This window comes from Xyrauchen texanus, chromosome 10, assembly GCF_025860055.1.
Source record: "Xyrauchen texanus isolate HMW12.3.18 chromosome 10, RBS_HiC_50CHRs, whole genome shotgun sequence".
In the NCBI taxonomy this organism is placed as follows: domain Eukaryota; kingdom Metazoa; phylum Chordata; class Actinopteri; order Cypriniformes; family Catostomidae; genus Xyrauchen; species Xyrauchen texanus.
In genome coordinates this window covers 37859755-37886323 of record NC_068285.1, presented here as the reverse complement: position 1 = coordinate 37886323, position 26569 = coordinate 37859755, and the positions used below count along the sequence as shown (strand labels likewise).

Sequence of the window (26569 nt, the reverse complement as noted above, 5' to 3'; positions counted from 1 at the left end):
GGGACCTAACGCGTCTCCACAAGCGTTTAACATACTCAGGGTTGCCAGATAAGAGACGCAACACCCGCAGTTTGAGATTTATACTTGTGCAAATTGGAAATATTCTGCATAATGTTATACTTATTTTGTGCAATCTGGCAACCATGCACACGAGTGCTTTGGTTGCTTTCTATCTCTCGCTTTCCCCTTTGAACAAATTTAGCGATCTGTAGTGCAATATTCTGCTCAAGGAAAAGTGCTATACAGCCACTTTTTGTCCATACTTGAGGCTGCTTGTGATGTTTGGTGCTACTTTGCAGGTAAACCTTCTCAGTGATTAAATTAAATATAAAAGTAGATCTCTGCATCATTGACATGCGAGCAAAAGCAATCCAGAGACGAATATGTATATGTTTTTTGTATTTGTGCAATTTAGAAATGTGGAAGTCCCTTCGCACCTATATGTTAATGTAACTCTTGCAGTAAACATTTAGAATATTCATGCAGTTGTGTTTTTCAGTTGTGTGCTGGAAGTCAAAACATCGAAGAGAAACACATCATGACACTTTTAGCATGTAAATGGGTAATGTTTTAGAAAAAAACTAGTAAAATCGCCCGCTTTGCAACAAACATTAAAAGTTCTATAAATGTCTATTTTATATTTATTAAAACAGGCCGCTGATGTAGAGATTGTTGAAATGTTAAATTGAACAGGGAAGTAGAGATGGTAAAATAAATGTATAAACTCAGCCTTTATTCAGTTTTTTAATGCCTGATAGAAAAGTATCTATCTTTGTAGAGCAATATAATACTTTAGGCAATTGCAGAATAGTCCCATTAGTCACAGATACATGTCAGAAAATTGAGTACACAAATATTTCTGGGCTTAAAAGATACAAAAACCAAATCAATGCAGAACATTGTATCTCAAAAGGAATACAATGTGGCCCCCCATACTTACAGCCCGATGTGGCCCCTTTACCAAAATAGTTGCCCACCTATGCTCTATGAGGTGAGCAACCATGGAAGCTAATCACATTGGAACAAATGTGAAAATGTATAGGTGAGTCTGCAATACAAATTTATAATTTTTCAAATTATGCCTTAGAGTATAATAGTTTTGATATCATAACATAGTACTGTGTGAATAATAATGTGAAATGAAGTGTTTGTAAAGTCATCAGCCATTGTACTCTTGATTTGTGTGAAAGAAGTGAATAAAACATATAGATGTTGTAGCCCCTCTAGTGTTCATTTCACCAGGGAACTGCTGCGTAATGTAGAAAACGGCACATATAAGACAGTTTGCAAAAATGTAGTTATAGTTATGTTCATTCTGTGAGACCATGTTGAAGAAATAGTAAAAGTTGGCTTGTACAAAAATTTACAACTTTTACTCCTATAGAGAAAAGTATTAAATGAACCAACAAAAGATGATACTTCAATTTTATCCTAAGTTTAACCTTTAACCCAACCCTAAACCTAACCATAAAGTATAGTCCCTCACTGAAACCTTAAACCTACCCATGCTTTAACAGGAAATTCACTGCTGTGTTGTGCCATGGAAGAAAGAAAGCATCAGTGTTTGGAACGGTACAAGGGAAGCGTATTACAGTGTATTGACATACGTCATTTGTATTGCATTAATAGACATTTGTTCACTGACATTTCCTTTATTAAATTAAAATGTTGTGCTAGCTAAAATGTGGTGCCTGTATTTTGTTGATTGGAATTTCTGGTCTCTATGTGTTGATTAATGATCTTAGTTGAAAACTCAAAGGGATAGTTTACCCAAAAAGGAAAATTCTGTCATCATTTACTCACCCTCATTATAACTACAAACTATCCCTTTAAAGTTGTTGCTTCAAACCCCAAGTGGTGAAACAAAAGTATGGCACTTAACCCCAGGTTACTCCAGGGCGATTGACCATTTTGTAAAAAATATCCTGTTGCTTTAGATAAGAAGGCATCTGCTAAATGCATAACATTAATAATTCTGTCTTCATTTGTTTATATTCAGACCAGTCATTAGCATTGCGACCCTGTGTTTTATGTAATTGACATTTTGATTCCCTCAAGCCCACACAGTTTTTTTACAGTGTAGTTAATAGCCAGCAGCACAGAACATTTAATAAATGCTTCGTTGCACACACCACACTTACCTAATAGTGGCATTAATGGGTGTGCAGCCGAGCTCCAATGAGGAATGGTAACACTAAACCGGCATTGACTTCCATTACTTTAAGTGCTTTCCTCCACTCCTTTAACTGTTCCCCCTTCCTCAGGTCCTGCCACTCTGACCCTTACATTATAACCCAAGGGAACCAGGTCATAAATCTGCTGTAATGCTTATGACCTGCACCCAGGTCAGTGGCCATGAGTTCACCGATAGCATTATTTTTTTAAGACCTGCGGTCCTTAGATCAGCATTCATGAAGATGTGGACTAAATCCTCTAAAAGCATTTCAGCCAAGAGGGTGACAGATGATGGAATTCAGATATGATGGGAAACACAAGACCAAGACTATAGAACAAATGCATCCAGGGATAAGGAAAACATACTTCTCTGTATTGGTCTTTAAAAGGACATTCTAACTGATCTTTAAGGAAAATGTTGCACAGAAATTAAACATAAAGCATTAAACAGAGAAATACATTATATAACAAATCTACATTACTTAACAGTGCACAATGGGAGAACAGCAAAGCATATTTCAAGCAGTTGAGACACAAACGAGCAGGACAAGAGCCAACAGTCCCAGAGAGGTCGATTGAGAACATACAGTAACATCGCAGTCCAGAACAGTGCAGGCGACAATATAGTCACAGAGCAGGGTCATACATTCTATCTACAAGACAAAATTCTTATGAATGGGCTTTCTTTATATTGACATTGCTTGAAAAAATATATGAAGAAATGGAATTCTTTATATAATAGTGTGCAGGCGGTGCAATAACCGAAGAAGAACCTCAGAATTACATTGCACTTGACCCAGCCCATTGAGATTTCGCCAACCCACTTGCGTCTAGACTTAGTGCATGCTTGCGTGAAAATATCAAAACTTCTTGGCCATGCCCACTGACTTTTCCCGTATGGAGCATTGCATAGCGCTATGCTAAAGGCATAGCACTTTTTTAAAAGGGTTTATGTTTTTAAGTTACTAATCATATCTTTTGACTGTTCCAAAATCTAGTAGACTGCCTTGCTATCTACAGTCTACATAGGCAACATCCTAACTGAAATGGAACCTCATGTGGACCTCATATGGAGTGGTGGTGGCATAGTGGTTAAAGCACAGGGCTGTTAATCAGAAGGTCACAGGTTCTAACCCCATGGCCACCACCATTGTGTCCTTGAGCAAGGCTCTTAACTCCAGGTTGTTCCGGGGGGATTGTCCCTGTAATAATTGCACTGTAAGTTGCTTTGGATAAAAGTGTCTGCCAAATGCATAAATGTAAATGTAAGGGACTGATACGGTGCACCCTACATTCCAGCTGGGTTTAATATTAGCATGTTGCTAAGCTAATGACATGATACTCTAATAAAAAATACCTACACAAATATTGTGTAAAATACTCTATTTTTAATGAGAATTAACTATTTGAAATAAATTGAGAACATATTTGATAAAATCCAAAAACCTTTTTTTTCTCTGAGCTAGTCCCAGACCACTCTGGAATTGCCCTCTCTGTGAAGGATACATGTAATTCTGCATTAGAATTTGGCTGAAACCAAACAGGGCTCGACAATAAGGACTGCCCGATGGCCCAGGGCCAGTGTGTGAGAGCTTCGGGCCAGTTGCTAGAACTTTCACTTGCCCGATCGGGCAAGTGCTGCATTTATAACATTAGCGCAAGAAAGCAACAAGTGAGAGAGCACAACAATTACACTGAGCGAATTAAGTATTCTAACAGAGGAGTGAGTGTGATTATATTTAGCTCGCAAAGATGCACAAGCATGAATATTCAAAACAGACTACTTCATACCATCCTCATGAAACACCTACAGGTATTTTTGTTTTTGTGCTTTGTGAATCAGGCTGTGTTGGTCTTTAGGTTGATTTCACGTTATATACACATTCTTAATTCACAGATTAGGCCAAAAATCCCCTAATGTATATTAAACATCACAACCGATTTGGAAGTCTCTTCTCAGGGATTCATATGTTTATTATATTCAGCCAATAATCACATCATTAACTCACATGGGCAAAAGTTGCATGAAAGCATGACTAAACGTTTGACCGAAAACCCATCCTCCACAGAACTCTTGGCTTAATAGCACATGTGTAAATGGCAGGACGGCTGAGGTTAATATGATGTATTTATGAACGTATAACTGTGAAGCGCTTATATGGGATTGCATAAGTCATAAATCATATCTTGCAAACTATAAATGTGATTCAGTTCGGGGGGACATTGTCTTAAAAACATAATATGTGTAAAAAAAGAATTATCTTCAGACACATTTTTAAAGCCATGATGGTAAAAACAGCTATTTATCATTTTTGTGTTGGGGCCAGTGAAAATTTTGAAATGGCTAGTAAAAATCTGAAGCACTGGTCCCAAAGGGCTAGTAGAAAAAATCCTTAGTGTTGAGCCCTGCCAAATCTTACTAGGAAGCATAATGTTTCTTCTTACCTTTTGGAATATGCTTTGCTTTTGGAGCTCGCCACTGATGCTGTACATAATCTAGTCTATGTAGACAGCTCACTAGATATTGGAAGAGCTTTAATATCATGTGTAAACAAACTAACAGTCATACTTTGGAAAATAGCTTGCTTGATATGTTGATGGTGTGCTAATGAAACAAATTGCAATGAGCCATAAAAGTTGGTTGATTAGCATGCTCTTTGGTGCATGACTGCTGCAATGTGGTAATATGATCTAAAAATAGTGCAGAGTTATGTGGGTTTATGTTACACTAAGAGCAGGGCAGGTTTCTTTGTCAGCTCTAGGAGTGCCTGAAAAATCTTTAGCATGCAGACTCTGGCTGCTCCAGCATGTGCTAGTGTTTAGCTCGACTCATGAGGTAATTCACACCAGCTTCAGCCTGAATTCCTCAATGAGAGAGAGAGAGAGAGTGAGAGAAACGGGGGGGGGGGGGCTTGATAACTTCTTATTTATTATCCTGAATAATGGTTAGTTGGGACCCACAAAATTCCAGTGACCATATTGGCATTAGGTACAGTTAGAATCAGTTTTTCTGTGTTGATGCATCCCTAAAGGCGAGTGTGACTTTCAGTATCTCCATGTACAGGAAACAGCACTCCCACTCTTCTCAAATGTGCCGGTTTTGGTGGTTTACGAGGACTTTTTTTTAGGTTACAAACTTGTAATTACAAGGGTACTATGCAGTAAATGTGGTTTATGAGGACATTTCTAGTGTCCCCATAATTCAAATCACTTAAAAAAACATTGTTTTATTGAAAATGTTAAAATGTAGAATGTTTTTTGTGAGGTTTAGATTTAGGGGTAGGGTTAGGGGATAGAATCTATAGTTCGTACGGTATAAAAATCAGTATGTCTGTGGAGAGTACTCATAAAGATAGCCGCACCAATGTGTGTGTTTGTGTGTGTGTGTGTGTGTGTGTGTGTGTATGTGTGAGCGTGTATTTATCACTTTGTGGGGACCAAATGTCCCCATAAGGATAGTAAAACCCGAAATTTTTTACCTTGTGGGGACATTTTGTCGGTCCCCATGAGGAAAACAGCTTATAAATCATACTAAATTATGTTTTTTGAAAAGGTAAAAATGCAGAAAGTTTTCTGTGAGGGTTAGGTTTAGGGGTAGGGCTAGGTTTAGGGGATAGAATATAAAGTTTGTACAGTATAAAAACCATTATGTCTATGGAAAGTCCCCATAAAACATGGAAACACAACATGTGTGTGTGTGTGTGTGTGTGTGTGTGTGTGCGTGTGTTTTGAAACCCACATCCCTTTATCTCACTGCCCCAATACCTCCTTACCCCACCCACCCCCTTAGAGTTCATGAGGACCTCTATTCACTGAGCTTGCACCATCTGCAACAGACTATTGACGTCCTCTATCTGTATGGGGCTCATATTCTCCATGTTCCCTGTATCACCCGGTGTCCCCCACTTAACATCTCACCTCATTCAGGAGAGGGAATTTGATCAGGGGTTAAGCCTGTCAATCACTCCTCTCACATCTCCACAATGATTAGATTAGCAAGCACCCACAGCTGAGGCTGATGTGACGTCACTTCCCCAGATGGATCCTGGTTTCCAGTGAGCAGGAATTTGTCACACAGGAACTGAAACCCTCTGAAAGAGCCAGCTGTGTTTTCCCACTGATTAACAGTGTTTTTCCTGTGTATCCAGGTGCATACTCTATGTTGAATATATTGTATGTTATCCCTAGCTAGTTATGCTTTAACTTTTAGAGATGAATTGAGATTGGTCATATTATAAATTCTTTCCCCTGAGGTCCACTTATATGATGTTTGTCAAGTTTTTTTTTTGTGCCAATCATAGTCATAATTTAGTTTTCCGTGAGCATTTTACACCCTGTGGCCCTTAATTTCGACCTTTAAAGGGTTAGTTCACCCAAAATAGAAAATTCTCTCATAATTTACATTCACCCTCATGCCAGCCCAGATGAGTGTATGACTTTCCTTCTTCTGCAGAATGCATTTGAAGATTTTTAGAAGAATTTCTCAGCTCTGTTGGTCCATACAATGCAAGTGATTGGTGACTAAAACTCTGAAGCTTAAAAAGCACATTAAGGCTGCATAAACGTAATCAATACGACTCCAGTTGTGCCACCTACTGGACAGAAGGGGTGTAACGGTCCATCGTTCTGGATTGATGCATCGATCAAATAACCAATGATAGAGTCGTTGATTCAACGCTTAAACCTCCAGCCACCTCTGCACATATTTCCAGCAGGCAATGCAGCAACCTTATGATATTCATCTCGTTTTATATGCTTCTCAAGTGTCAACCTGACGTCCCTCGAAATGCAAGCTCCAGTGAGGAGATAACGCAGAGCGGCTCACAAGTGCGATTAAATCGGACTTCCCTTGATATCCTTACCCTACACCAGCATTAGTTAAAAGACTTTCACATCAGCACATCAACATTTATCACAGTAATCTGTAGCAGAATTTTCCAATACATCTGTAGAAGTTGTAGCCCAAAAAAAAACCAAGATGATAGCACATACTCTCCTGTCGGAAACAAGTTGTGGATATGTAAGTATTTTGGATTGAAAGACATCATTGACTGTTACAGAGATGACAAACTGTCACTTTAATGTTTACCTCATTCCACAAGGGAATGAGCTATCATAAATGATTCATGATCACATTAATTTGTATTTTATTAATTTATCTGTATTATTTTTTCAACAACTGATGTATCTTTTTTTGTTGTGGATGTCCCAATGTGGTTACTGGATTTGCAATTTTCAGATAGCTCAATAAAATATTGTAATTATATTTTTGTTGCATTTGTAAGATAATAAATATAATATTGGAATATATGTTGCAGGCCCCTGAATTCTAATTATATCGAAATTACAGTACATCGTGGCAGACGTTGAGGTTCAGTATCTGCAAACATCGGATCGCTGGCTAAGAGAATCGATATAAGATTGTATTGTGATGAAACTTGCGATTTACACCCCTACTGGACAAGGAAGAGAATTTATCGTAAAAAAAATACTTAAATAGTGTCATATACTTTCATATCACTTCTGAAGACATGGATTTAACAGCTGGATTTCTTTTATGCTGCCTTTATGTGCTTTTTTGAGATTCAAAGTTCTGGCCACCATTCACATTGGATGGACCAATGGAGCTGGGATATTTTTCTAAACATCTTTGTTTGTGTTCTGCAGAAGAAAGAAAGTCATACACATTTGGGATGCCATGAGGGTTAGTAAATGATGAGATCATTTTCATTTTTGGGTGAACTATCTCTTTTACATTAAATTAGCTATTTTTGCCTTATTACTTATTTGAAAACAACCAATTCACTTAAATTAGTTACAGTGCTTTTTTGAAAGCTACAGATTAGTTTTCGGGTAAAATGTAGTTATAGCTTCATCTTTTAATAACAGCCTATTTGCAAAGTCTCATTTTGACAAGTTCAAATTTGCCACACAAACTAATAATAAAGTTGTTCTACTGGTGTTTTAGAATAATAGCAGTGGTTAGTAACAAACTAAAAGCATCAATGCTACTAACTACATTTTTCAATAGCATGATAGTAGCTTTTGCAGTAACGAGCTACATTTTCCAACAAGTCGCGGTGTAGCGTTGCATTGTATTTGCACTTAGAGCAATGAAGTAATCAAACACGCTCACACGTCCTTTTTCTTTCATATGTTGCTCTGAGAAAACCAGATCATTTAAGTGAATCAGTTCTTTCAGACAGTTCATGTAAATGAACCACTTAAAATAAGCAACTGACTTATATTTATTTGGGAGTCGGTTTATACCGATGGTTCTTTTTAATGAACTTGTTAATTTAAATGATTCACATGAGCCCTTGCACAGCCTTAAACAGACTTACCAGAATTCTTATTTTTTCAATCAAAAACATTTAGATAATTGCTGCTTTTGCTACTGTTGTAACAGGGTCAAATGGAAAGGAGGAGGCGGGAACCGGATGAAGAAACAAAGTAATGTTTTAGTAAACTCAAACACAAACGCATACAGGGCAGCTGCCTGTAGCTCTCTCTCTCTCTCCCGAACTGCCACATCTTGTTGCACTTATCCCTCTCCTCGGCTGATTAGCCCGATTGGGGGCTGGGTGTGCATAGTCACAGCCCGGCCCCGCCCTCCTCCTTGTCACAACTATATTTAGACTCAGTTATTAAAAATAGGGATCTTTTGTTTTATTATTTTACATATATAAATATTATATAAGTTTAACCCTTCAATGCAAATGCAACTTTATCCCTCTAGAATGAATGTGGGTCAAAATAGACCCAGGAAAAAAATTAGTAATTGGTATAATTGCATACTACACATAAATATGAGCGTGAACATGGTATTTAGCCTACATTTAATAACATAACAAATGAAAACTGTAAACAGTCAATGTATTACAAGAGTAATACTAGTGTTACATGCATTGAACACCATTGTAAACATACATGGATCATATATACACACATATACATTCTAGGGGAAGTGATGCAAATTCTATGGTAATTAAAATAATTCTTAACTAAATGTTAAAATATCAGTTCACATGATCAAGGACACATTTATTGGGGAATTCCTGCAGTGTCAGATGAAAAGACCACTTTATGTACAAATGATAGTCAAAAAGTAGAATTTTTCACTCAAATTATGAATTTATACCAGGTTTTTTTTTTTCATTCTACAATCAGAACAGAAAATTCTGGGTTCAACCCAAATTAAGCTCAATCAAAAGCATTTGTGGCATAATGCTGATTACCACAAAGTAGTCCCTCCTTTATAATTGAAGTTATTGTTTACAAACAAATGCTCCGCCATGCCCGGGTTGTCTAAGCCAAACAGACTCAAGAGCACAGGAACAGTTCAAAGGATTTATTAACAAAAATAATGAGCAGTCACTGGGTTGAGGAATGTAGAAAATACCGACACTGACTGCAGCAGCAGGAAGCATTCTCCAATGGTGAGCACGTCGTAGTCGCACAAGGGGCAATCCATGAACAGTGTGTTAGTAGGATGAGTGTGTGCGTTGTGGAAGTCAGGAACAGATTAGTAGAATCCTCCGTTGAAGCTAGAGAGATGCAGAACAACGCACAGCAGAGATGAGCGAATTTAACTCCCGACACACAGGCAGAGACATGGTATCCTCCATGGAAGACCAGCTGACATGCAGCAGTACTGGAAGGCAACAACACGCCCAACACGCGGGCAACCAACAGATACACGAGACAGGACCAACTAGGCAGAGAGAGTGGGATTAGTAATCAACATCAAACAACAATCTAGCAAAGATGCTGAGAACATGACGGGCTTAAGAAGGGAGTGAATTAAAGGAGAACAGGTGTCGCTAGGCACACTAATTAGTGGCATGATCAGCGTTCCCGGGAACAATCACTGTTCTCATGGAAATGCCAATCATGCATGCCGGCCACGCCTGCAAGATATGAGGGAGAGAAAATGACAAAACATAGAAAACAAATCCCCACCGGGGTGCCTCTTTACCTTGCCGGAGTTGAAACTGATGTATAAGGGAGCGGTCCAGGATGTCTCGAGCTGGGACCCAACATCTCTCCTCAGGTCCATAACTCTCCCTGTGAACCAGGTATTATACCCTCTGCCCCTCCACTGGGCACGTGTTGGGGATGTGTGTTTCATGGTGTCACACAAACTTTAGCCTCCACCTCCCAGGATACCATGCCCACCTCACGAGTGGTGGGTAGAATGTATCCGTTAGGGCAGTGAGGTCTCAACCTCAAAACATCGAGATAGGGAGTCAGGCTTGATGTTTTTAGAGCCTGGGTGATAAGACAGCATGAAGTTGAAATGCATGAAAATAGTGCCCAGCAAGCCTGTCTAGAGTTGAGGCGTTTGGTGCTGCGAATATACTCTAGGTTCTTATGATCTGTCCAGACCATGTAAGGTACCCTCGAACCCTGTAACCAATGACGCCACTCGCCCAAGGCCAACCGGACAGCCAATAATTCTCGGTTGTCGATGTCGTAATTCCGTTCAGCTGGCATTAAATTTGTGGGGGGGGACACACTGATCTTTCCATCCGAGGGGGAGTGCTGCAATAAGACTGCTCCGACACCAACCTCAGACGCTTTCCACCTCCACCACGAACTGACTTGCAGGATCAGGAGTAACGAGGAGGGGTGCGGTAGAAAACCATTCCTTTAATTTAGAAAACACGGCCTCAGATCATGAGGACCAACAAAAGTCAGTGCCTTTGGAGGTGAGGTCCGTCAGAGGAGCGGCGAGTTGACTGTAATTCCTGATAAACCTCCGATAAAAATTAGCAAACCCCAGAAACCTCTGCAATGCCTTCAGAGAAACTGGGTTTGGCCAATCTGAGACAGCTTTAACCTAAGTCAGGTCCATGCGCACTCGGACAAAACGATGAACCCTAGGAACTAAACCAACATGAAAAGCGCACTTCTCCGCCTTGACGATCAGCTAATTCCCTAACAGTCGCTGATGCACCTGCCTGATGTGCTGCACATTGTCCTGGATATTCTGGGAGAAGATCAGAATATCATCAAGATAGACAAACACAAAATAATCGACCATGTCTCTAAGCACGAAGATGGCCAGGGCATTGTTCAATCCAAAAGGAAAACCAAATATTCAAAGTGCCCCCTATGGGTGTTAAAAGCATCTTCCACTCATCCCCCTTCCTAATCCGGACATGGTGATAAGGATTGCATAAGTCCAACTTCGCAAAGACGGACGCTCCCTGCAAGAGTTCGAAGGCATAGAACATCAACGGTAAAGGATAGCGATTCTTCAGCGTGATGTCATTCAGATGAATGTGACCAGCTTTGGAGATTTCTAGCGACCTGCATAGGAACAAGACCACCATTTAAGATATAACAGGGGGAACGGGGATTCCGTCTCCACCACTGCAGCACATGGACTACTGTTTGTGAAAGGATAAGTGAATAAAAATAATGTCATACTGCTAAAATTATGTCTTTTAATTTATTTTGAATGCAGTAAATAAATAGTTAAATCATAAACAGCTTTATTAAGTTTTGATATGGAATATGATCATTATGAAGTCAAATATTATTATTTATTTTATGTGGGTTAATAATTTAACCAGTTAAGCATATTGCAGGTCTGATGGGAGTTTTAATTTCTAAATACCCAGATTCCCAGGCTTTAGAAGAAATTTGTTAAACTTGTGTTGATGTGTATTCAACAACCTGTTCTATGTCCAACACAGTCATACGGGCTCATTGAACCAAGTTCAAACTTGTTTTGCCGATGTTTTAGAAAGAACCCACATAATGTATTCACTGTAAACCACAGATATTCCTTTATAATAACTTTTATTAACATTTACAGACATTATTACATTCTATGAAGCTTAAAAGAGTATCAAAACTGCAGCGCTGCCGATTTCCACCATTGAAATCTGCTGCTCGAAAGAAACCAGAAGCGCGGTAATTTCAACTATTCAAAAAAAGCACAAATCCAATCGGTAAACGTGAAAATACTCACTGTTTCAAAAGTATAATTACAAGACTTAAACAATATGCAAGTTAACATGATTTTAGTGTTTCGTGTCTAGTGAAGTTATATTGATTATACTTTGTTGCCTTGACAAAGTAACGACTTAAACACTAAAATGTGACAACTTTATTTTTTTTTACTTTTAAACAATTTGACAACTCAAATATTACACACTTTTAGAAGAATTAATGTAAGTACATTTATAAAATTATAAGCTTCACATTTCTGCCTAAAAACCCTCCTAAAATTGTCCACTTTCACTTCCGTTGTAAAAGTGCCTCGCTGTAACCCATTTTGTGGTTATCAGCATTATGCCACAAATTCCCACAATTGAGCTTAACTTATTGAACCCGGAATATTCCTTCAAGTATAAATAGCTTGTAGCTTGGGAACCTACAGTTTCAAAGTTGTTTCCCCAACACTTATTAATAGTTTCTACTTTCTACTTACTACCTAACTCTGAATGGGCACCAAGTGTGCTAATCTGGAAAAATGCAGGAATAGTAAACACCCACTTAACTTCTATTTTGTCCGATGTATTATGGGAAAAATTGACCCAAGTTACATGCAACAGTAAATGTCCACAAAATACAGAGATTTATTTGTTTTTATTTTTGTATATTTTCAACACCCACACTTTTATCATATGCTGACATAATAGTTAATTTAAATGGCTTATGGATCGGTCATAACAACTGCCTAAAGCATTTAAATAGCCATCAATAGCCACGATCACTTGGTCAAGAAGTGTCAACCAAACAGTGTTGCAGAAAATCACATAAGAGTTTATTATTATTATACTTTTTTTTTTTCTTTTTGAACAAAGTATGGGTACGAAAGAAATTCAATGCAAACAATTAAATCTGTCCAATGAAAAATAGTTACTGTAAACCAAAATTAAGAAGTTAAATGTAACAAAAAATAAAGTTTCACTGAACAAATTCAATATGACAAAAATTCTGTTCAAAATAATCTGACGCATTCATAAATAACCAACAACAATGAGTTCAGCAGTTTATAAAGGAGCCTACTGGTCCGCCTACAGCTCTTTTCATGCAGTGACCATGGGCATTGCTGACATGTAAAATATGTGCGGTCAAGTGTTTCTGTATTAGTCTGAAATCTGAAAGGATGATTTAGCTCAGTTGCAATAAATGGTCTTTGTGGACTGAAGAGAAAGTTTCACAAATTATTTTTAAATAGTACAATATATTTGTATATATATTTGTAATTATTTTGAAGGATCAAGGAGAATTTGATTAATCGCAATTAATATTTGATTTGAGTAATACCACCTCTTAACAGCGTGCAAATATGTAAGTACTGAATGTAAACAAACATTTCCTGATGGATTTTAAGAGAACTTAACTTACCCACTCAAATCAAACTATGACCTTTTATTATCTAATATGCCAGTCTACTGTAACATCGGTCTGTCCACACCAACTTTCTTTCATTTTCCTTGTATTCACTGTTAGTGTTGAGCTCAAGACACCAGCTAATCAGCAGAATTCAGCAGTAAGTTCAGCTCATTCAATGGCTATGCAGTCCTTATCGACCAGAGCACCAGACCTTCCTTGAGCACTTCGAGGCTGCTCAAACGATCCATTTTGCTTCAACTAAAAAAAAAATCTATTTCCCTCTAAAAAGACATCAGAGAGAAAGAGATGGACCAGTGAACTCAAACGTACATAAAGCAGACCTCTGAAAAGCCCACATTTTTACATCGTTGATCAGTTTCTTTGCCCAATTATATCCTTTAACTTCAATTAAATGTGGTTCTTTAATGTAACAAAATTGTATTCAGTGGCATAGTTTGCTTGAATATTGTTTGAAGCAAATGGATTCATTATAGATTAGAAAAGAGAGAAACTAAATTATGATTTACTCAAACAAGCAGTGAAGTAATTTGGGTGAATCTTACGAAACCCAACAAGAACATGTCTGGATCTTGTTTCACCCCTAAAAAACAAAAGGAAGAAATAAGAAAATATACTTATCTTTTCTTTTTAGGGCTATTAACAGTTTTTGCATTGTTTTGTGACAATCATTTGACAATATTAATTGTGCTTAAAAAAGGCCTAATTTTCTATATGTGATAGTATTTAGATGCTGTTTTTGCTGTTCACACCATAAACAACTAGGATAAATGGATTTGGGGTAAAAACATTCAAGTTTTTGCTGTTTGACTGAATAAAGCCTTTGATATCTGCAGAAGAACAGTTTTTTGTTAAGAAAGTATCTGCTGAGAGAAATGAAAATATAGACTTGATTTCAAAGTAGAACCAGCAGTAAGGCACATGTTTTGGTCAGCCTGGGGAAAATACAGATTTAGACATCTTCATGTTACACATGTGTTTTGTTTAAAATGAGAAAATCTATCTTTGTTCATTACCACACCCAAGCAAACCATCTGAATGTCCTATAAGCCTCTTCCCTAGCTGTCCACAATTCCTCTGGTACAGTTTTAAAAGATATTCACACAACATGTTCCAAGTTATTTACATGTGATTTCAGTTTCTGATTATCAAGGGAATCTCCTTAAAAGGAACGACTTAGTATTTCTTTCTAAATGGTTTGCAGTATGAATACATTATTTATAGTCCTTTTATCTGCAAACAGTCTTTATAAGTGATTGTGTTTAAATGCACAATCTTAGTCGGAATATGCTATCGCACGACCTATCGGATGGTAATGGTTTTACATGTGAACATGAGGTAATTCCCACATTTACAGGGGCATGTCAGGGATTTTATTGCCGTCCGAATCCAAAATGTCTGTGTTTTTCTCCCACCACCCACAAGTTAATTCCCAGCCGAATTGCCCACTATTTTTTGACAAACATCAAGGTTGTGTGGTAATTTATTTTCCATATGATACCACATCTCAGAGTTTAAAAGAATATTCCAGTTTCAACACAAGTTAAGCTCAATCGACAACATTTGTGGCATAATGTTGATTACCACAAACATAAATTTGGACTCGTCCCTCATTTTCTTTAAATAAAAGCAAAAATTGAGGTTGCAGTGACAGGCTTACAATGGAAGTTAATGGGGCCAATTTTCAGAGGGTTTAAATGCAGAAATGTGAAGCTTATAATTGTATAAATGCACTAATATTAATTCTTCTGTTAAAACTAATGTATTATTTGAGCTGTTGAGATGTTTTTTTTTAATAAAAATTTTACAGTCATTTTAGGGTTTGTTGACATTACATCGTCATGGCAACGAATTTGTAAAATTGGCTATATCTTTACACAGAAAAGTTTAGGAAGTCTTTTTACACACTAAAATCATGTTTACACATATTGATTACGTCTTGTGGCTATACTTTTGTGAGTATTTTAATGTAAAAAATTGGCCCCATTCCTAAGTGCTTCACTGGAACCATGATTTGTGCAAGTAAAAAAAAGAAATACATTTGTGGTAACATTATTCCACAAATGCTATCGGTTGAGCTTAACTTTTATTAAACCCGGAATCAGCCCTTTTGAAATCATATGATCAACTTCTTGTAGACGCAGACCCAAAGTGCTGACTAGTGGCAGAACTAAATAACTATTATTGAAGCGATTGAAATTATGTTGTGATCAGAGTTTTTAAATGTGAATATCAGTTTTAATTAGTAAAATGTGCACTCTCAGTTCTTTCTTTTTTAAGATAGTCCACACGTTCCCTGCATTTTGTGCAGTAACAAACACCTCCCAAAATGTTGTTTTCCAAATGGAATGATTCTGTTTGAAAGCGTCTTTCACCCCAATCTGAAATTAAGGACAGAGTTTCAGCCTTTTTTATTTTTTTGCTTTAACACTTTACTGTCGTGCCATGAGGAGTGGTGTCAGAACTAGATTACATGCATTGCGATTGTTTCGATATCATGACAACCTGTCTTACGGAGACACGGCCATTTCGACAAACATTCGTTTCTACAGACATTGTTTATACCGTACAAATTGACCGTAAACATTACAGACATGTGCAGTAACAATACAGCACAACAGTGCCCACACACTGTTTCAGTCATCTTGGTTCCGGAAGTATTTTTCCCTTTAATTTCTTCCGTTGGCTTTTTATAAATTCATAAAATAGAGTGCCACGATCAACAGACCATCTCCAAGGTGTATCACAACATTACAAGCTTTGATTTGAAGCAACAACCAAAAAAATATTTGAAAAACGAACAGTACAATGAAGGTAATGAGGGCATGAATTACAATCCCATGAAACATTGCAAATTACATATATTAAAAATGATGAAATATATAAAACTACTGTATTGATTTTAATGTTTATAATTTTGTAAGTGTAAAAATGACTGTTTACGTACGGCTTCAGTAGAGCTCACTGAATGGTCCCTCTTTAAAGGTTTGTAAGTTATTGTTATATATGTAATCGCCTGTGGAAAAAATGAATACTTCTGGAGTCTGACTTTTGTACTCTATTACTGTACAGACATATCTGGAAAACTAATCTCATCCCAATAGGGCTTTAGTGTGCACATGTTTACATTTTGACATTAAGACCTGAGAAAATGACATGTAAGCCTGTTTTCTTGGGAGATCAGGTTTTAATAATGAGCACATTTCTGATAGTTGTCAGCACAGGTACATTAATTCATCTGTTTTGTTGCTAAATTCTGTTGAGTTGCTCGCTAACTGTTAACAAAGTTCATGTTGTTTTTTAATAGACTAGGGCAGAGGTCTTCAACTCTGTTTCTGGGGACCCACAGCACTGCATATTTTGGATGTTGCCCTTATTTAACACACCTGATTGAAATAATCAGCTCATTTGCAGATGCTCCATGACCTAAACTATGTTTGTCAGCTAATGGAGACTTAAATGTGCTGTGTTGTGGGTCCCCAGAAACAGATTTGAAGACCTCTGGACTAGGGCATAGAAGCCTGATGAGCCAATCACATTCAGTATTTGATTGCTGTAAAGGAGCAACAACTTGAACTTAGAACCTCTGGTAAAGATGTGTAGAGAGTCTTTTGGAATGGGAAAAGGAAGGTAGCTTATACAGTATTAACATTTACTGTATGCACATATCCATTTTTTCCAAGTTAATATCTCTCATCTCTAACACACTGTTTTCCTAGCAGTAACTAAGACAGCATGTTTTTGGATGTCATGGCTGTTATTCCCCTCTCGATGCACTGTTGTTATTTTTTAAATACCAAGCTAATTACTGCTGAAATTAAAGGAAGCTTTTTGCTGTTATCTACCGCTGCTGACATAAGGGTAGGCTGTCAATCTACCGCTCACACTGATGTGTAATTTCACACATGTAACCTCGTAAAAAGATGTTTTCCTCTGAGACCAGTTTGACTGAATGAGTTGTTTCAAAGAGTAGACACTGTTACAGGCTTCAGTAACCACTTTCCTCATTCATTCAATTTGACAGTGCAAAAACAGGTACACTCAGGCTCAGATTTTCAGGAGGGATGGACCTATGTCCTCGATGGAAGAGACAAACACTCTTGAGCATGCACACATGCACGTATCCCCACTTAACACACATACGGACGTGCGCACAAACACATTACACCAGCGCCTATATTAGTGTGCAGTGTCAGGGCTGAAACTCTATGCTACTGACTGAACCTGGCTCTCCGCTGGGACCATGGAATCTCAAATCACCATCACTAGCTGCACAGTGTGCAAGTGAGACGTGCATTCATGACATCTATTTTTATAAGACTCCCTAAATAGACTCTAAACACAATCCTTTATTTTAGTCTCTTTGTTCGTTATTGATTTTTTTCCCACCCAGCATGATCTCATTTGTATTTGTACAGATAAAGTTTATTTCTAGCACATGTATATTTCCATATATTTGCATTGACACTGAATCATACAATCTCAATGTATTGACAACAGATTTTCCGTAATTTATTGGTCAGTTAGATCCCGCTATGGGAGTACTCGTTCATGGAGCAAAGTATTGAACCCGAACTGAGTATTGAACAACATTTTTAATCAAATTAATTACATGATATGCCAATGAATTAATCATATTAATTGCATAAATAAATGTTTGCAGAGAAAGGCACCCAAATAACAATAATTCAGTATGTAAAGTTTAAATACTTATAAGAAATATAGTAAATTTAATAATTCAGAAAATTTCAATGTATTGCATTATAGTGGCAGACGAGTAAAACATTGATAAGCCAATACATATAGTGGCTTTAAATGGCATTATATTATTTCCATATCATTAAACATATGTCTATCATTGGCTTACAGTATACAGCAATCCATTTTGCATTTGACTTCATTTTAGTTAGACTTATTATAAAGGCTTTTCTAAGGACGCCTTTATAATTTTAATTAATTAAAATTAATTTTAATTAATAAAATCCCACTGAATTAATATTAAAATGACAGCTCTTCTATAGAGACATACAAATAGAATTTCTATTTAATGTTTTACAGAAGTTCATAGAATATTCATAGAATTAATGGGTTGATTTTATTGTATTCATAATAAATAATATTAATTCGATATGTTTAACACCATCACATTTAACGTATTGAAAACTGATTTCCCTAATTTGACATTTTAACATTTTCATTCTGTTCTGTGTGATTTCTAAAGGCTGGCAGGAATCATTGTGACAGCACATACTCACATATCAATAAATGAGTGAAACATAGGCATCATTCATGGGTGGGACATGTCCCTACAACTTTTTGCCTTTGCCAATTTTGTCCCCATTCTAATGTTTAATGGAGTGATAGTGGCTTATTGGGCTAAAGCTGGTAAGCAGATGTTTGCTGGTTCAGTCCCCACAGCCACCTCCATTGTGTCCTTGAGCAAGGCACTTTACTCCAGGTTGCTCCAGGGGGACTGGATAAAAGCATCTACCAAATGCATAAATGTAAATGCAGAAATCTATCAGGAAGACTTGCAGACTTGAGTGAGATTTAAGATGACATTTATTTGATGAATATAAAACAGAAAAGTAATGTCTCTTTTTGGCGTAGACCGTCATATCCTGCCGGAGATAGGAGGCAGGGGCGAGGAGCCTACCCCCATGCATGAAGGGACTTAACTGGTGATGGTGGGGTGGTGGAGGTTGCCATGTTAGCACACTGAAACAGCAATGTGATAGATTGTGAGCAGACTTATAAAGCAACGGCTTACATGTGATTGGCTAGGAATTACCCAGCTGATGGTGCGATGATGTACAGCTCCCAGTCTTCCCGCTAGAACTACGGTGCGCTTACATCTCCAGCGCTTGAGAAGGAGTTTCCATGTTGTTTGTGTGTATTATAATAAGTGTCAATCCAGGACCGCAGTTTGTCATATTAAATGTTATAATGAGTGCTCGTTGGTGAACGGCGATCCAGAAGAATGCTCTACTCGCTCCGCTGTTGGTTAGCTCATGCTCCATTCCAGTTAAATCTCTGGATACACATCCACTGATGTATAGATGCAATCTTCATTTATTAGATTAAAACGGTATATTAGGGCAGAATAGAACTAAAAACTCCTTGTACTAGACCTCGTATTAGTGACTATCAAAACAGTAAAAGATCATATGACATTATCTACACATAACCTAACTAATATTAATGAGTGCTGTCACCAAACCCCCATTGTCCTGAATATTGGGAGTTTGTTTACTGAGTTTACTGCTGTTAGTTTATCTTCTGTTTTGTGTTTTTACACATATCATAACACACACACACACATACCTATAATAGACATACTTGTATTCAATCCAGACGAATTTTCTAAAGTATTTGCGCTGAACACCACCTTTTGCTCCTGCTTGCCGTTTGAAGTCGCCCCATTTATCCTTGATCCACGCCTGAGAGCTGCAGGTAGCTGTTTGTTTCACGACTCAAGCAGGTTCCTCTTTTTTGGAGGTTTTATCTTTTTACTTGCGCTCATTCTGTTCAGACTATCTGGTGGATCACAGTCCTGTTTATCAATACCATACCCTCACTCTGGACTGTACTGTTGACTCTGGCTCTGTTGTTATCTGTAGTAAGTACAGTATATTGTGCTTGTTGTTTTATTGTTTGGTTTGCTTGTTTTGTTTACATGTAATTTTATGTTTGAGCATTGGCTGAGTGATATATAAAGGAAACATGTTATTATTATTGTCATTATTAATGGTAGTAACTCAGTCAACTGAATGAGGGGGTGATGTGCTCAATGTAAATTTAAACCGCTTTTATTGGGTTACCGACATGACTGGAGTCTTCACCTCAGTGTACATTATTTTCAACATATTAAAAAAAATGCTATTCATGTCTTTGTGTAAAACGTATTTAATTAGCATAAACGTACTTAATGCACATGTAACACGCTTCCATTCTCATCTCCATTGCATTCTGTCTTTCTCTCTTCACACGCTGAGCCGTATTGATCTGAATCAACAAGCTGAGACAGTGAAAGCCATTGCCTACCCCACCAATATTGAGATTTTCACTGGACTTATGACACACATTTCAACTTCATGGGTCTAATAGAGTGTGCAGCTTTAAAAGCATACCTACCAGCTATTATGCAGAAAACTATTCAGACATTCAAACTCTTCAAACTCTAAAGTTTGAAGTCAGCAGTGTACTTGTGTCTGAAGAGGCGGGCATGCTGTGAATTTATGAATTTATGAAATATTTCAGCTCTGGAGGTCTATACAATGTAAGTGAATGGGTGCCAATTGTTGATGCTCCAAAAATCACATAAAGGCATCATACAAGTAATCTATACGACTACTTTTAGGAATCCATATCTTCGGAAGTGATATGATAGGTCTCATTCACTTCCATTTTAAGTGCCTCACTGTAACCTTGATATTTGCTTTTTTATTTTAAAGGACGGATGAGCCTAAATAAATTTTTGTGGTAATCTATATTATGCTACAAATGCTGTTGATTGAACTTTACTTGAATTGATCCCCAAATATTCCTTTAGGTATTTAAATTAAGTACATTTGTCCATCACTTTAAAATGTATCTGTGAATCCAAATGTATATGTAAATATTTTTATCATAGCATCACTTTTGCTATTGCTTGTACTTAGGGTTAAGGAGTTGAACAAACACCTAATCCTAAGTATTAAGCTTTTTGTCAGTTTGTGCTATGCAACATTGTAAATGACATGTTATGTCATGTGGCTTGTTGAGTAGAGGTGTGCTATTACTTTTCAAACTGATCAGATTTAAGATTTCTGCTTTGTGGACCATAAAACAGGTGAAAAATCCCATATTGGAGGAGAAACTTCATAGAGACTTGTCAATGTTTTTTTTTAATTTGAGCAGCAACCACTAAGCACACTCTAGTAACCATGTAGTGATGCCCTAGCAACCCATAGTGCCAGTTTTGCACTTACGTTTTCTTTAGAAAATATATAAGTCCGATTTTATTATTAAAATCACAAAATATTCAGTGCTCCACAGCACACGTTATAGTTAGGCATTTTATTGAATCAAATAACTATAGAGTGTGTGGGTTTTGGATATTGTACAGGACAGGAGGTAGATCTTTATTCATAATAACAGGCTGTTGTAGAGGCTATGTAGAGGCTGAAGTGGTAGACCACAGCAGATAGGCCAATCACTTCAAAGAAATGTCAGTAGTCACTTTATTCATCGACACAAGCTTCTACCGTGCAGTCTTTCAGAGGACAACTTTCATAAAACTGTGCGTGATCTCTGGAGTTAATGCTACGAGCTGCCGTTTTCTGTTAAGAAAACTCTCTAATGCTTTTTAAATAAACAAACCCATGTATTTAAGCATAGCTCCACAAAGGACAAAAGACTTCCAAAAAATTATTCAATACAAATGTGTGCTATATTCCATGTCTTCTGAAGGCATATGATAGATTTATGTAAGGATCAGACTAGTTTAACCAAACAAGAATATCCAAACTTTTAATAATTTCTTTCTTTTATGGAACACAGAACAAGATATTTTTCAGAATGTCTCAAACTTTTTTCCATACAGTGTAAAGAGACTAACATTAACAAGCTCATGAAAGGACAAAAAACTCCATAACTGCACCATAAAAGTAGGCCATATGACTCAGTCACGGTATTCCAAGTCTATTGAAGCCATATGATGGCTGTGTGTGAGGAAGAGGCTGAAGTTTCAAACATGGCCCCTCGAAACGTGTTTTGTGGTAAGTTTAACTTCAGTGAAATCAAACATCAGTCTCATGACTCATCGTTACTCGTTTGAATGTTACGAATTAAACACAAGTGTGAATGAGATTTGAGAGCTACAGTGGAGGTAGAAGACTTTCAGAGAATAACATGATCAGATGGGAATCTATATGTTGCTACCAAAAGTCCCGTTACCCTGCCATCACCCCTATTCTGCCAAGTTACTGAAAAGAGCCATCTCCCATCTGACATTTCTGTGGCCCTACTGATTGCACAAGCAGCCTTACTGCTTAGACACACGAGTTCTGGCTCCATGAAAACCAGAAAGTAATCACATTCATTTAAACAATGGTGTGCGCAATATGAAGGTTGCAAATACAGTTTTTACTCCACTGATTTAAGGTTAAGGTTTGGGGTTTGGGTTAAGGGGTAGGTTAATAAAATATGCATTCCTGTTGATTGTATTAATCCATTTACTTTTAAACAACTAGTTTTTGGCACCACTCTGTGGACATTTCACCTTGAAATAACACTTCCAGCTTCGGCCACTGGGGGCAGTGGTTAGAATTTCGGTAAGCACAGATCAATTTCAGCAGAACTTTCAATCTGCTGTCACTAAATTCATAGTGAGATCAGTCTGTTTTCTCAAAATTCTACTGAAAATGTTGTAGATGGTTACATGTTTTTCATTGTTAGGTAAACTTTCCCTTACTGAACAACAATCAAATCAAGAAATCAAGTTAAGGTTACAGTTTAAGTTAGAAATCTAAGCCATTCTTTAGTTGTTGTTGTTCTGGTTATTAAATGCCAATAGAAACCCAATCTTGGCTTGTTAAATAAAAGTCTATTGAATATCTCTGCATGTGTTAGCAGTACTCAGGTGTGCTAGGCTCGGTGCTAGGCATCTGAAAAGTATGTTTAGTGTGTGCATAATAATGCTGAGCATGGAAAGAATCACATTACTGGCAAGAAGCGTATATCTGTGCTTGCTCAGTGCTTGCTGAATCAATGATGGGAAAATCTACTGGATAAATGAGGTGTTATATTTTATCCTCCTTCCCCTGTGTGCTTTTAGCCAAGCTTTTTTTTCTACAGCCGCTGCACATCTGTTGCTGCCGCCGTTAGTGTTGTGTTCATCCGTAAATGATATTTAAACTGTTAGGCCTACATCATGAGCAGTTAATGATGTGTCAGCACAGGTCGGGCCAGATGCTAAATGCAACGTTTCAGTGTCAATTTGACTGAGAAAAGTGGCCTGAAAATTATTTAAAGATTTAAGCAACACTTAAAAAAAGAATGTGCCATTTACCTTAAATAACAGATAGCACAAGCACACTTTTTACACTTAAATGTTTTCATGATTACAACAGATATGCATTTCAAAATGTAGACCATGTATTTGGACAGTTTGTTGTTGTTAAATGTGAGTGGAACACATCTATAGTTACTTTTTGAGGTAACTGTTTTTCAATGTAGGTCAATAAAAATGCAATAAGGCTCAAAAGTGTATTTTGAAGGCTGATGTATTGTTGTCATACTTGATTTTTGTACTTTGTTTTTTCATTTACAAAGGGGTCACCGGACTCGTTCAGCTAGATGAAAATGGCGATCGCGAAATTGACTTTGCTCTGTGGGACATGAACGACACTTATACGGGAGTTTATCAGGTATAAAGCCCTTCATCTTAACACATACACTCGTTCACATTTAAAATATCACAGGCTAAATTTGATTGATGTGATCTGTGTGTGTATGTTCTAGATTGTGTCGGTGTATAACGGCAGTCAGAAGCAGATGATTCCAGAGCCAGGGATGATGGTGCACTGGTTGACGGGGAGTCCTCCTCCAGATAATCCTCTGTGCGGCTTCAAGAACGACAACCCTGCCTGCCTGGCAAGTAAGCAGAGCCCTATTTAACTCTATACAATAAGTTAAATGGTCAGTTTAACATGCCAGTTAATTGATACAAATTCTGTGGCCCTGATTTATTAAAGGTTTGTGTGTATTAATAAAACAAACAACAAAACATAATTAAACACAATTACAACAAATATGTAATGAATCTGCATATTCAGTATAATAATGATACAAGAAGTCACTGTTTAAAATATAATGTCACCTGCAGATTTTCCATCCAAAATATTCACAAGATTGATTTAGTGAGATTTACCTCAGATTTAGATTTAGCGTCAAAAAAATTATTATTACCACTTTACGGTATACTAATACTAGGTTAACATTAGGTTCATGGAGCAGTGCTTTGTATGGATTTCTCCAAAACCATGCATTGGTACTGCAGGAGCCTACAGTATTTGTACATTTGTTTTTATATTTAAATTGAATGAAGTTACAATATTTCTTAATGTGTTATTGCCCATTTAAATGTGTGCACATTTATTACATATTTTGTACATGCTTGTTTTTGTGTGCATAATTTGTAGTATTTACATTGTGTTTACATGAATATGTATAAAACAAGCATTCAAATGGTACTGTTCCTTTAAGAACTTCCCAACTTCCCAACCCTATGAACTGTAGCCAGGGGCTAATTTTGGGGGGACAATAAACATAACAATTCTCAAGAGCACTTTTTGAAGGGGACACCAAGGGTTTTTTTTGTTGTTGCCCCGTTTGCATTTGTATTATTTTATTTCTTAAACAATTATTTTAAGAATATATCATTATATTATTTACAATACACATATTTTAATGATATTTTAGGGGGGGGACAAACCTCAGATAGGGGGGGCCTGACCCCCCCCCTCCCGACAGAAAGGGTATTAAAAGAGACTTAAATCAATGAAAATGGTTAGCATTGATCTCAATTTTAAAAGATTATACAATCTAAAAGATAATTGGGGAGGGGAGGGGCCCTTTAATCCTTTAATCCCTGATGGTTGGGGTGTTTGCCCAGAATGGAACCGTACTGCCAACACTAATAGAGGCTTAAATTGTGTTCAAATAAATAAAGTTTTAAAATTTTAAGATAAAAATATTTGTATTTCAACGTTTTAAACGTTGCGAAATACGTTTAGTGGCGGTTCTCTCCAGGGCGCACTAGTATGCCGAACCGGTGTGTCTTGCTCGCGCGAAACGAGCAGTGATCTTGTGACTCTCATGAGCGCTGCTAACTTTACCATAGTCAAGATATTTGAGATTTAAAAGTCAGATTTAGTTTTAGGATACACCAGTGGTGCGATGTGTACATAATATTGTATTTTCGTCTTTGAAAATTATTCATTTGTCCTCCGCTTTGCAATCGTTCTGAACCATTTTAAGAGAAGAGTGTCATACAACTGCATTCACATTTGGATGCCACTTTGTAAATAAAGACTGCACATCACCGTTTTGTCATTGTCTTCAGACTATCTCGTGTTCCTGCTCCTGCCTGCCTGCCCGAATGTTACAGAGTAGTAATTAAATTAGGGCATGTTTCATGTTTTTTATTTTGCCCTGTAATGTTTTGTAATCAAATTGAGGTTAATAACAGATACAAGGGATATTGCACAGCAGTTAGTCGTTATTTTGGGAGCTTCAACACTTGGACACTCTCATCACTTGGTAAAGTTTCTTAATGGATTACTTCCCCAAAAAATGTTAATTCTGTTAGAATTGACTGAGGCTCATCCTGTTCCAAACTCAAATGACTTTATTTCTTTTTTGGAACACAAAAGAAGAAAGTTTGAAGAATGTACTGCTCATGCACTTACATTTATTTACAATGAATGGGCAATGCGCAATATTGCAAATCTTATAAAGTCACATTAGCTTTGTTTGAGAAACATACCAAAATTTTAGGTGTACTGTTCCTTTAAAAAGCCCATTGACTAGAAAATCGAGGTTACAGTGTAAGATAAAAAACAGTAATCTTTAAAAAAAAGACTGAAATATATATATATATATATATCAGTCTTTTTTTAAAGATTTGAATACATTTTAAATTGATTAGTATTTAGATGTATATATTATGAATTCAGAATAAAAGTGAAGAATTTAATTAAAAATAATGCAGTATAAGTTTTATACTTAGCAAAGTTAATCATATACTGTATAAATAAATTGAAATTAAACCATTTAAATCATTTAAACCAACTTTGCCAGGAATTTTTGTACATGTGTTTTGTTTATATATATATATAAAATGTCTTGATATCTTGTCTCTGAAACAAAAGATGGAGAAAAGGAGAGGGGTAAGGTAGTAGAGAGAGAGGATGAAATAATAACATGTGGTCGACCTGTATGGGTTTTTCAATGGTGGGTTCATAAATAACATTTGGTT

The 26569-nt window shown here is 37.0% G+C and overlaps 1 protein-coding gene across 2 annotated transcripts in view; it reads left to right on the top strand.

Moving 5' to 3' along the window:
- The window catches only part of npr1a (natriuretic peptide receptor 1a), a 134149-nt gene that overhangs the window by 87870 nt on the left and 19710 nt on the right, over positions 1 to 26569 (top strand). For both annotated transcript variants that reach the window (XM_052135949.1, XM_052135950.1), the window contains exons 6-7: positions 23863 to 23957; positions 24052 to 24187. In XM_052135949.1, coding sequence (XP_051991909.1) covers positions 23863 to 23957; positions 24052 to 24187 — 231 coding nt within the window. The remainder of the gene's footprint in view (positions 1 to 23862; positions 23958 to 24051; positions 24188 to 26569) is intronic.